The sequence below is a fragment of the Sus scrofa genome, chromosome 1 (genome assembly GCF_000003025.6).
Source record: "Sus scrofa isolate TJ Tabasco breed Duroc chromosome 1, Sscrofa11.1, whole genome shotgun sequence".
Taxonomy (NCBI): Eukaryota; Metazoa; Chordata; class Mammalia; order Artiodactyla; family Suidae; genus Sus; species Sus scrofa.
Window position 1 is genome coordinate 75,312,524 of NC_010443.5, and position 13,119 is coordinate 75,325,642.

Here is a 13,119-nt window from a genome sequence, read left to right on the forward strand (position 1 = left end):
ATCTAGGAGACTTCTCTTTTGGGTCTGCTTCCTTAACAAGTACCTCCTCTCCCATCTCCTCACCATACACAGACTTCCCTTTTTACCCCTCTGCCTTCTTCATTTGATCCTCATCCATGGTTAGTAAGTCTGGTCAGTGTGTTCCTCAGTAGAGCTGAAGAGGAAAACATTTTTGAAACAAACATACCAAGAAAATCACATCTTTCTCTTGCTAATATCCAGCCTGTCTCATACCACAAGTGCAGTGTTATTTGCTAATATTTTATTTTATTTTATTTTATTTTGTTTATTTTTGTCTTTTTGCCTTTTCTAGGGTCGCTCACATGGCATATGGAGGTTCCCAGGCTAGGGGTCTGATCGGAGCTCTAGCCACCGGCCTATGCCAGAGCCACAGCAATGTGGGATCCAAGCTGTGTCTGCAACCTACACCACAGCTCACAGCAATGCCAGATCCTTAACCCACTGAGCAAGGCCAGGGATCAAACCCACAACCTCATGGTTCCTAGTCAGATTCGTTAACCACTAAGCCATGACGGGAACTCCTTGCTAATATTTTAATAAAGATCTTTCTTACCACTGCGCCCCTCTCCCAGTATGTTTGTCCTGGGATGGAGTAGGGTGGAAATGAAGGAGGAGAGGGGAGGGAAATCCTCTCCTGCCCCATTGATTGTGGAGGAGATTCTCAAGGGTAATGCAGTATGTCTTTCCTGTGCTTTTATAAATGATAGGACTAACATCACCCTTAAGACACTGCCAGCAGCTCCACTTCAGTGTGAGAAACTCAAGGAAGTGACCTTCTTTCGGGGTCTTTAATGGGCCCATGTTGTTTACCTGCCCTCCATGTGTGTAGCCATGTCAGCATTTCATCGAGCATGTGCAGATGAACTATGTGATTCTTTCCCATGTAGGGGATAAAAGGAAAGATGCAGCTTGTTGGGTTGATATCACAGGCCAGGGCTGAGGTACTGGGACCAAGATCATTGGACTGACCACCCTGAGGAGAGGACATCAGAGAAGCCCCTAAGATGAAAACTCCCTTCCCCAGGCCCAGTGTGTTTGATCCCATGGAGGAAATTTTGAGCTAGTGTAACACATGTTTGGTCAATGACAGTATCAGAAAAGGAAAGCACCTACAAGCTCTCATGGATACTTTGCCATGTGCATACTCTCGGCATATGGGAGGGTAGAAAGAGCCCCAGAATTAGAGGCGGCAGGCTTCTGGTGGTTGTTTGACCTCGAGCATATTTCTTCAGGCACAGAGGCCTGACACCTCAGAGTATGTTCAGGATCTGCCTGGACTTGACCTTCTGGTAGAGAAGGCTGTTGTGAGCAAGTGGTGGGAGATGAGGGTTCAGAAAAAAACAGACCCTGAAAGGCTAGGCTTTTCTCAGGATGTGGGACTAATTTCAAGATTGGTGAGGAACAGAGAATTTTAAATAAGAATATGGCACTCCTCATTGCTTTGTAAATGTCTTAAGATCTTTGACCAGATGTAATCATATTTGCGCCTTAGCTTGAAGTTTTCATGAGTTTCCTGATTCTCACAAGGTAAAGTCTAAGCTCCTTCCTTGGTGAAGTTTACAAGGTTGGACGCAAGCTGGCCCCTGCCAGCCTCTCAGACCTCATTTCCCTCCACAGTGCCTATACCTTTATTCTTATGGATCTGGGCCTGGCCCTCCTCTGAATGAGCAAAGCTGTTCATGCCTCTAAATAGTGGCCCTTCTGTCCCTCACCTTCTCTTTCCTTGATAAAGGCCTGCAGGTAATTCAAATATTACCTCTCTGAGAGGTCTTTCTCACATCTCTGTGCTGCGCTGAATGCCTCTCTCTATGACTTGTCTGCCTGCTTTACAGCACTCAGCTCATTCCAAGACTACCAGCTTATCTACTCCCGAGGCTGTGAGCTTGTCATTCATTCATTCTCCCACTCATTCACCCCCCAAATATTCTGACCAGTAAATATACTAGGCACTGGGGATACAGCAGTAATCAAAGCTGTCACAGATCCTTGCCATCATGGTATACTATTTCATGGAAAGAGATAGAGATTAAATAAATAAGTAACAGATACAGAACATCTCATGGTTTGGCACCAAAGTCTCCCCAGACATCCTAGGCCCTTGTAGTTGGGAGGTGGCAGTGGGCTGTGAGCAGAAATGACATGTGTCACTTCCAGTCCAAAGCATGTAAGAGCTGGTCCATGATCCTCCAGCTCTTCCCCTACTGCAGCCAGTGGAAGACATGTGTCAAGCCACAAAATAGATTCTGGATCCCTGAGTCACTGCTAGAAGAGAGCAGCCTAGAAAGCAAGTAGTCCTTCAATGGGCTCTGCTTGAGTGTGAAATTAAAGTATACGCTACTGAGCTTTGGGGTTGCTTATTACACATAACCTAGGCTTTGTGGACTAGTAAAGATGGTGATAGATGCTGTGGAGAAAAATTAAGAAGGAAAGGGGGATGGAGAGTTGGTTTTGGGATATTATAGGTGTAAGTAGTGTGATCAGGGAAGGCCTTACTGAGAAGCTGAGAAAATACTATCGGAGGAAATCAAGAAGCAACCATGTGCCTGACTGGGAGAAGAGTGCCCGGCAGAGGGGAGAGCCATGCAAAGGCCCTGAGGCAGGACCGTGCCTAGCTGTGTTGTAGGAACAGCAAGGAATCTAGTACAGCTAGAGTGAATGAGGGGAAAATTGACAAGAAATGAGCTTAGAGGGATTAGAAGAGTGGAGAACAGTTTAGATAGGGCCTTGTGGATCATTTTGAGGACTTTGAGTGTGAAGAGGAATCCTTGGAGAGGTTTGAGCAGGAGAGTAATGTGATTTGACTTAAGTTGTTTACACGTATGCTCTTGTATTGGGAATAGACTGAAGGGCTGAGCAGAGATTAGTTGGAAGGCTATTACATTGATCAAAATAGAGACAGTGCCTCTGGGAAGACAGCATGATGAGAAATGGTCAGGCTCCGGATATATTGTGAAGGTACAGCCAGTATGATTTCCAGGCAGTTGGGATGTGGAATATGAAAGCAAGACAGAAGTCAAAGTTGACTCCAAAGTTTTGGCCTGAGTATCTGGAATTTTGGAATGGCCATCATCTAAGATGTGGTTAGAGCAGGTTTTAGGGAAGGTCAGGATCTTGATTAAGGGCACTGAAATTTTTTTTTTTTTTGGCTTTTGTCTTTTTGTCTTTTGTTGTTGTTGCTATTTCTTGGGCCGCTCCGGAGGCATATGGAAGTTCCCAGGCTAGGGGTTGAATCGGTGCTGTAGCCACCGGCCTACGCCAGAGCCACAGCAACGCAGGATCCGAGCCGCGTCCGCAACCTACACCACAGCTCACGGCAACGCCGGATCGTTAACCCACTGAGCAAGGGCAGGGACCGAACCCGCAACCTCATGGTTCCTAGTCGATTCGTTAACCACTGCGCCACGACGGGAACTCCTGAAATTTTTGATGTTTTTATTAGACGTTCAGGTTGCAAAAGGAAGTAGAGAGTTGAATATATATCTTTTACATGATAGGTATCTAATAAATGTTTGTTGGGCAAAAGAAAGGCTCTTTCCGTAATAGAATAGTTATGAGGTCACAAAAAGACAATATTACATGAAAATCCTTTGCAAAAGTATATCATGCTATTTAAATGCAGAAAAATAGATAAAGTATTGTACTCTGCAGGTGAGGCAGAGACTAGAAGATTTTTTTTTTTCCTTTTCAAAGATTGTAGCCAAAGCTTTGGGTCATTTATCCAACAAGTTTGCTAAGTTCCTAGACTGGGTTATTATTAATTATTATTATTACTACTCTTACTGTTTATTACTAGAAAGTGATGCAAAGAGGATTTAGAAAAAGGCAAGCTAGTCAGAGCCAAAAGGCCTAAACTTTGTATTAACAAGTGATGGCAGGAGTTCCCATCATGGCTCAGTGGTTGACAATCTGACTAGGAACGATGAGGTTGCGGGTTTGATCCCTGGCCTTGCTCAGTGGGTTAAGGATCTGGTGTTGCCGTGAGCTGTGGTGTAGGTTGTAGACGCAGCTCAGATCCCACGTTGCTGTGGCTCTGGCATAGGCCAGTGGCTACAGCTCCAATTCAACTCCTACCCTGGGAACCTCCATATGCCGCGGGAGTGGCCCTGGAAAGGGCAAAAAGACAAAAAAAGACAAAAACAACAACAACAACAAGTGATGGCAGAAACTAGTAGAGTGAAAATAATTAATGATGAGCACCAATTCTCATATGGTTACTATACTCAAATAGTTTTCTTGCATCAGGTAATTGGCAGACTTCAAAATATGAATCATCCAGAAGATCAGATTATATCTTAGTCAAACAGGTAATTATTGCCTTCCTTTTCCTGCCACTCCTCCAAGAATAATATTGAAGGATCAACTCTCTACACTACTCCAACATTAGAAGGAAGGTCTTCCACATGGCTGTGGAAGAAATTAAAATAAAAAGGAAATACTGCTATATAGCCATACCCTACATGAGGTACTTTAGCCATTTGGTCTTCAAAGTTCATCTCCAAGCATACATTTCAGGCATAGGAACTCAAGGAGGGAAAGGGAAGGAATATGTATGTCTATATAAAGGGCTCAAACAATGAGGTGGGGTGGAAAAAGAGGAAAAAAACCATTTAAATAGATGACAGCATTACATTCAGCATCTTGACACTGTTGTTGCTTTCCATCAGCTTCAGAACTCAGCCCAGTAGCCATTTCTTTAAAGTCTTATAAAATTCCCCTGGGACTTCGCTGGTTGCTCAGCAGGTTAAGACTTGGTGTTGTCACTTTTGTGGCTCAGGTCGCAGCTATGGCACAGGTTTGATCTCTGGCCCAGGAATATCTGTATGCCATGGATGTGGCAAAATAGAAAAGAAAAGAAATTCCCCTGTAAAAGAACACCGGGAAAGAAAGGTCTTTTCCAGTAAAGTAGATAAAGCATACTACATTAAGTTGTTCTTTTTTTCTTCAGAGAGCTCATTTTGCATAAAAGGTGATAGGAATTAAATGCCAACAGAAGCTGGCATGCTAGCTTATAAACCTAAGCAAGCTGTTTGATTTCTGTATGTTACGTATAATTTTCTCAGACTCATTTCTCTTTTCCACTGATGCCTATCATTTCATAAAAAACAATATGTTCACTTTTGTAACTCCTAGTCAAAGGAAGCTCCTAATGATTAAAAAGTTTTATGCCTAAAAAATCAGTAAAAAGCAAAGTAAACCAAAAACAACCACCTACCAGAGAAATGTTTACCTATGAAATACCTTCTTGATGGAGAATTATGAACCATAGCCATTATTTAGAAACACTCAGTTTTATTTATTAGAAGATTTCTAAATTTCAGCTTGAATAATTAAAAATCTATAATTGAATGAGCATTTCATTAAAGAGGAGTCTCTTGAGGGAGATTAAGTAGTTCATCATCTGGTATACTTAGAACAGCATGTAAAAATGAATCATAGAGCCAGGGAATTCTTTTTTTTAAGATTTTTTTTTCTATTATAGTTGATTTACAATGTTCTGTCAAAAGCCAGAGAATTGAAAAGACCCATAGAGTAGCCCTTGTCTACCTTTCTAATATTGCCAATTAACTATCCAAGCAGGTGAGCATCTGCCCTGTTTGTGAAGGTTCCAGAGGGATTCCTGTAGTTACACAATAGGCAGTGCACATACACAAACCAATTGACAAATCTACTGAGAGCCAGGATGTAATGACTGCTTAAAATTTACATATAAATGGATTCTATCCAACAACTGTTTACTTAGCACAGTTTTTATAAGAATGAATAAATGGGGGATAAAAAACTGGGAACCATTGGTTCCATAGTTTAAATGACTCATGAATGTAACAACTAAGAAAAAAAATATATGATAGCAAATGTTGATGAGAACGTGGTGGAATTGGAATGTTGTGTACTGTTGGTGGGAATATAAAACAGTGCAGCTGCTTATGTAAAACAGTATGGTGCTTCTTCAAAAAAATTAAAAAATAGATTTATCAGATGATCCAGCAATTCCACTTCGGGGTATATACCTAAAGGAAATAAAAGCATGGATTCTAAGACATATTTGTACAGGTATGTTGATAACAGCATTATTCACAGTAGCCAGAAGATGAAAGCAACCCAGGTTCTGTTGATGGGTAGACAAATATGATATCTACATGCAGTAGTATATTATTCAGCCTTAAAAAGGAAGGAAATTCAGACACGTGCTACATGAATGAAACTTAAGGAGATAATGCTAAGTGAATTAAGCCAGCACAAAAGGACAAAGATTGTATGATCCCACTTATATGAGGTGCCTAGAGTAGTCAAATTCCATGAGGCAGCAAGTAGGATGGTTGTAGGAGGGGATAGGAAGGGGAAGTAGGAAGCTATTGATCAATAACAATAACAATAGGCACAGAGTTTCAGTTTTGCAAGATGAAAAGAGTTGTGGAGATGTATGGTGGTGATGTTTGTACAACAATGTGAATGTACATAATGCCACTGAACTGTACACTTAAAAATGGCTAAGATGATAAATATTATGTATTTTTAGTCATTTAAAATGCAAGATATGATATAAAATTTTATATATTGATATAAATGATATCATATTATGAAATAAATCATATCATAAATGATTTATTTCTTAACAAATGTTTTATTCAGCCTTAAAAAGGCCAATGTTTCTTTTTTTTTAATCTTTTATTTTTATTTATTAATTTTTTTGCTTTTTAGGACTGCACCTGTGGTATATGGAGGGGTCTAATTGGAGCTGCAGCTGCTGGCCACAGCCACAGCCACAGCCACAGCCACAGCCACAGCAATGCCAGATCTGAGCCACATCTGTGAACTATACCACAGCTCACGGCAACACCGGATCCTTAACCCACTGAGCGAGGCCAGAAATTGAACCGGCAACCTCATGGTTCCTAGTGGGATTCATTTACACTGTGCCACGACAGGAACTCCAAAGGGCCAGTGTTTCTTAACTTTTTATTATTATTATTATTATTATTATTATTATTACTTCTCACACAAGGACTTTTTAGACTTTTCTTTATCACTCCCCTTCAAAGAAATGTTAATACTAGAGGTATGCCATATATCTGTTTATGTACTGTCTATATATTTGTGCTTCATACATAAAAAGAGTAAGATTTTTTTTCCCTCCAAGAACTACTTTTTACCCTTGACATTATCGCCTCTGTTGAGAATGCTTTTGTTTGGCTGTGATGACATAAGATGAGACTCCATAGAGGCAAAACCCAGGAATTCTGACTGGTATATGTTAAAAATACAAGTAGGGAACAGGAGTTCCTGTCATTGCACAGTAGAAATGAATCTGACTAGGAACCACGAGGTTGCAGATTTAATCGCTGGCCTCACTCAGTGGGTTAAGGATCCTGCATTGCTGCGAGCTATGGTGTAGGTCGCAGACGTGACTCAGATCTGGCATTGCTGTGGCTGTGGCGTAGGCCGGCAGCTGTAGCTCTGATTAGACCCCTAGCCTGGGAATCTCCATATGCCATGGGTGTGACCCTAAAAAGACAAAAGACAAAAGACAAAAAAACAAACAAACAAACAAACAAAAAGTAGGGAACATAAAATCATAGACTAAAAGAAATCTATGTGCAAATATTCCAAAATCATTCATCCCTATTTTACTTATTTTCTAAGCCCTGTGCTAAGCACTGATACAATAATGAACAAAACCAGACATGTTCCTTGTCCTAATTAAATCCAGTGAGTGAAACAAATATTGATCAATAATCTCATAATAAATGTAAAACAGTGACCTCAATAAGTATGTCAAAAGAAAGATACTTGGTGCCATAGGAGGCTAAAGGGGGTTCACTGTGAAAGTGATGATTGAGCTGATGTTGGAAGATGAAGGGGCTTTAAGTAGGCAAAGAGGGAGGAAGATATTCCATTGAGAGGGGAAAGCCTATGCATAAGGCTCAAGGGAGCATGGCCCCTAAAATAATCAAAAGAAGACATGGAAGGCTACGATACAGTGATCTAGGTAGAAAGTGATACAAAATGAAGGTAGCCTCAGGTTTCTCAACCTTGGTACTATTGTCATTTGAGGCCTGATAATTCTTCACTGTGTGGGGCTCTCTTGTGTGCTGTCAGATATTTAGAAGCATGCCTGGCCTCTACACACTAGATGCCAAGAGCACCTCCCCCCGAGTTATAACAACCAAAAATATCTCCAGACATGGCCAGTTGTCCTCTGGGGGGCAAAAATCACAGTTGATTCAAAACCACTGGTGGGAGATAGGCAGGGGCCAGACCATGTAGACTTTTTTATGGAGTTTTGCTTTGTCTGTGAGTAATGAGAAGCATTTTGGGATATTAAAAAGAAGAAGGGATGACATAATCTAAACTCCACTTCTAAAACATCCTCTTCCAGTAGTGAATACAATGGAGGGGAGAATAAGCCCAGGCCAGAGGGGATGTGGACTAATTAAGAGGCTAGACCAGTTTAGAAGCTCCTGGACTAGTCCTACTGCAGGATAATAACAGCTTGGACTAGGATGGTGGGTGGTGGAGATGCAGACAAGTGGATGGATTTGAGAGATAGAAAGTAAAATCAACAGGACCTCATGATTGATTGGACATGTAGGGTGAGGCAGAAAGAGACGTCAGGAATGATTCATGGTAGAGGAAGTGGATGGGTGGTGGTGCTATTTACTAAAATGAGGAAACTGGAGGTGGCCTAGGTTTGTGGGGGAAGATCACATAATTTGATCATGTTAACTTTGAGAGTCCTTTGAGAGGCCTAGGAACAGAGGCCAAATAGGTATTTGGATATGTGGGTCTGGATCTCTAGGAGGCCTGGATTGGAAATATGAATTGAGGAACTAATGGTCTAAAGGTGGTAATCTCATCTGTCGAAGTGTGCTGTCTCTTAAGGAAGGACTGCAGCAGGAAAAGAGGAAGTCCTAGGACTGGGGCTTGAGTGTTGTGGCCACCATTTAATGACCCGATAGAAAAGAAACGGCTAGAAAGTTGGTGAGAGCAAAGAGAATGTGGAGTCCCTGAGGCCAGAGCAGAGACTGGGTCAAGAAGCAGGGAGTGCTGAACTGTGTCAGAAGCTCCTGAGAGATTACTTAAAATGTCTAAAGAAAGCCTGCTGGATGTGAGCAAAGGTCATTGTTGGACTCAGTGAAAGTGGTTTGGGTGGCTTGGTGGAGGCAGGAGCCAGATGGGAATGAGTGAAAAGTAGGAGGTGAGGAAATGGAGGCAGTGAATACAGGTAATATCTTAGGTGGCTGGACTGTGAGGAGGAGGAGACATGGGAACCTGGGGAAGAGTGTGAGGATGTTTTAAAATAAGAGGGCTAGGAGTTCCTGTTATAGCTCAGTGGTAATGAATTCAACTAGTATCCATGAGGATGCGGGTTCCATCCCTGGCCTCGCTCAGTGGATTAAGGAACTGGCATTGCCATGAGCTGTGGGATAGGTCGCTGACATAGCTTGGATCCTACGTTGCTATGGCTGTGGTGTAGGTTGGCAGCTGTAGCTCTGATTTGACCCTAGCCTGGGAACTTCCATAAGGCCTCAGGTATGACCCTAAAAAGCCAAAAAAAAAAGAAAGAAAGAAAAGGAGGGCTATGGGGTTGAGTCACTGCAGAGGCACAGGTTTGATCCCTGTCTAGCAAAGTGGGTTAAGGATCTGATGTTGCAGCAAGAAGCATAGGTCACAGCTGCAACTTGTATTCAGTCCCTGGCCTGGGAACTTTCATGTGCCGTGGGTGTGACCAAAAATAAAAATAAGACAGCCATGAGCAAGTTTCAATGTCAGTTGAGAAATCTCTGGTTGAAATGAGTTGAATGTCTGAGAAGAGAAACTTCAGAGGGGGAGAGAGTGGCCGTAGAGGAGGGAAGTGGAATTGGCCTCTGCAGTGCAGAGGGAGCAGGAGAGCAGGAGGAGGTTTGTATGTAAGTGGAGAAGTGGAAGGGCTTCCGTCGAGAGTGAGGGAGACTGGGCACTGGGGCAGGGAGTGAGGGAGAGAATTCAGAGGCTTGAGAAGGGTAGAGAAGTTGTGAATTATGAGAATTACTATTAGAATAGCATTCTGAGAAAGCAATAGGTCCTCAGTCATCTAAAAACATAAAATTATGACTGGAATACTCAAATTACTTGTTTTAGTTTCCTAACACTTCATAATGACGTACCACAAAGTGAGCGGTTCAGAACAACTGGGAGATAAATTTATTCTCTGACAGTTCTGGAGACTCCGAGTCCAAAATCAGGGTGCCAGCAGGGCCGTGTTGTCTCTGAAGGCTCCAGGGGAAAATCCTCCTTGCCTCTTCTGGCTTCTGGTCGTTACCAGCAATCCTTGGTGTTCCTTGGTTTGTACATGCATCACTTCAGTCTCTGTCTCGGCCTGCAAGTGGCCTTCTCCTCTTTGTATCAGCCTCCAAATTTCCCTCTGAAACATCAGTCATTGGATTGGGGCCCACTTTAATCCAGTATGGCCTCGTCTTGTGTACATCTGCAAAGACTCAATTTCCAAATAAGGCCACATTCACAGGTTTCCAGTGGACATGAATTTCAGGGGGGCAATATTCAACTAAGTATGTTACTAAGATGTGAGATTGTGTTAATGCATTTTAGAAGTATTAGATTTAAAGAAAAATCTTTAACAGCTAAAGTTTATAGATCTCAAGGTCTCACTCATATGCACAGTGTCACTCCCTACAACAACTGTTGTGGTGTCTCCACTGTCCCCATGTTACAATTTAGGAAATGGAGGCTAAGAGTAGCTGAATGACTTACCCAGGGTGAGATCCTGGAAGAGCTGGGACCTGAACATGGACACTGACTTCAGAGACCACTTTAGCACTTGGCTCTATTGCTTACCTTTTTCTAGATAATCCCAGGTTAATCAGTAAAACCTTAAACAGCTAGTTATTTGTTTTAGAACTACCCATCCCTGATGACATTCCTTGTTAATATCTTTTTTCTCTACATACAGCTCTTTATCCATCCATCATGTCTACAGCTCCATGCTGACAGCCCTGATTATAGGAGCAGAAACCTGCTGTTTGGTCTATTTGAGCCAGCAAACTATAGCTCTCCCTCCTGGTAATCTGCAACCTTGACTTTCTTTCCCAGGTCCAGGGCATCCAGTTCATGGAGTTCTCAGAAGTGGAGAACCAAGATGACTACTACAGCATGGAAGCTGGTTACATCCACACCCAGGACCAGCAGGGAATCTATGTCATGTATGATGAAGCCTTGAGTGATCTGAAGGAACTAGAGACAGAACTGCTGCTTGTGGCCAGCCATTACGTTGAGAAAGAAAAAGGTCAGAAGTCAGATTTTTAAAAACCATCCAGGCAAACAAGCAAAAAAAATACAAAGGGCTTCATTTAACATTTCCCATCTCAAAATATAAATGCATATCCAGTAGTATCTTGAAAATTCTATTAGCACACATGCCTCTCCCAACACACACCACTTTCGAAAAGATAGTTTTGTTTCTAGCTCAAGTTCCTCATTTGTTGGAGACTGTGACTTGGTATAATTTTTACTGCTATTTAGACTCCACTTGTTGCCTAGCGGCATTTCTCCATCACCCATTAGGTGCAGGGCCCTGAGGGAAGCAAAGTTAGCAAGTGAAATTAACAGTTTTTTTCTGAGTGACAAAAAATAGTAATTGACCTTGGGGAAACCAGTTAGAAGCAGAGATATTCCTGAGCTTCTGACAGAAAATCACCAGGATGCACAAAGACCTGGCCAGGAAAATGCCAGACAAGCCCCAAACAAAGAAATCATTACTCAGGGTAATCAAATAACTCATATCTGTATTCTCTCTTCCTTTTGGTATCACCCAAATTTATCCAGTTTTAGAAGGTGAGGTAAGAATCATTCCTTTTGAAATAATATGGCCTGACTGGTGTTGCATTTGGAAAGAATTTAAAGAGTTTCTAGACACACTGCAATACCTGAAGGGAAATTTAGTAAGGGATTGTGCCGTTTGGTAATGTATATACAGACTTTAAATAAGTATAATTCGTGTTCATATTATTATAAAATGCTTCTCAAAAATATTTTACAATTAGGAGTTCCCGTCGTGGCTCAGTGGTTAACGAATCCGACTAGGAACCATGAGGTTGCGGGTTCGGTCCCTGCCCTTGCTCAGTGGGTTAACGATCCGGCGTTGCCGTGAGCTGTGGTGTAGGTTGCAGACAAGGCTCGGATCCCGCGTTGCTGTGGCTCTGGCGTAGGCCGGTGGCTACAGCTCCGATTCAACCCCTAGCCTGGGAACCTCCATATGCCGCGGGAGCGGCCCAAGAAATAGCAACAACAACAACAACAACAAAAGACAAAAAAAAAAAAAATTTTACAATTAACCTTTCAGATCCCATCAAGAATTAATTTAGTATTGGGTTAAACTCTTCGTTTTCTCTTGGCCGCAGACCATTTGTGATCTGAATGATGGGATGTGGTGATGGCATCCACCATTCCACGGCATTTAATTTCAGCCCTTAGCTTTCATCTTTATTGGTCGTCCAACATACTAGTGCACCATTTATGCTGATACTAATTTACAATACAATGTGACTATTTCCAGCTGCTAAGAACTTGCTTTGGGAAGTTCCTGCTATGACACAGTGGATATAAATGCATATCCAGTAGTATCTGAAAAGGATCTGGCTTTGACACAGCTGTGGTGTAGGTTGCAGCTGCAGTTTGCATTCGATCTCTGTCCTAGGAACTTCCATATGCCACGGGTGAAGCTAAAAGAGGGAAAAGAAAAAAAAAAAGAGAACTTTGATTGAAATACTTAATCATATGAGCATCTCTCAACTACTGAGTGTATAGTCATCTGTTGTGAAATGATTTCCCAACTGCTGCTAGAGAAATTCCTGACCAAAGTTTTTCTCTTGTTTAGTACCCATCATATATTTGATAATTATTAAACCTGAAAATCGCTTAATTTTTAATATTTTATTCTGAAATAGGCCACTTAAAATTTTAAGCAATAATAACGCTGATAGTGAAAACTTACATTAGTATAGTGGGAAAATATTTTAGCTGAATAATGGCAATGATTACACTTATTGATTCAAGTTAGTAATTAACATATTTAGGGAGTATCTTAGAAATTTTCCTGAAAAT

At 41.7% G+C, this 13,119-nt stretch overlaps 1 protein-coding gene across 14 annotated transcripts in view; it reads left to right on the top strand.

Annotated features, from left to right (window-relative positions):
- C1H6orf183 (chromosome 1 C6orf183 homolog) overlaps positions 1-13,119 on the top strand; it is a 203,437-nt gene that overhangs the window by 84,389 nt on the left and 105,929 nt on the right. For all 14 annotated transcript variants that reach the window (XR_002343788.1, XM_021090812.1, XM_021090809.1 and 11 more), the window contains one exon: positions 11,110-11,302. Coding sequence is in view for 13 of the 14 variants with exons in the window: in XM_021090812.1 (XP_020946471.1) it covers positions 11,110-11,302 (193 nt within the window). In the remaining variant the exon portion in view is untranslated. The remainder of the gene's footprint in view (positions 1-11,109; positions 11,303-13,119) is intronic.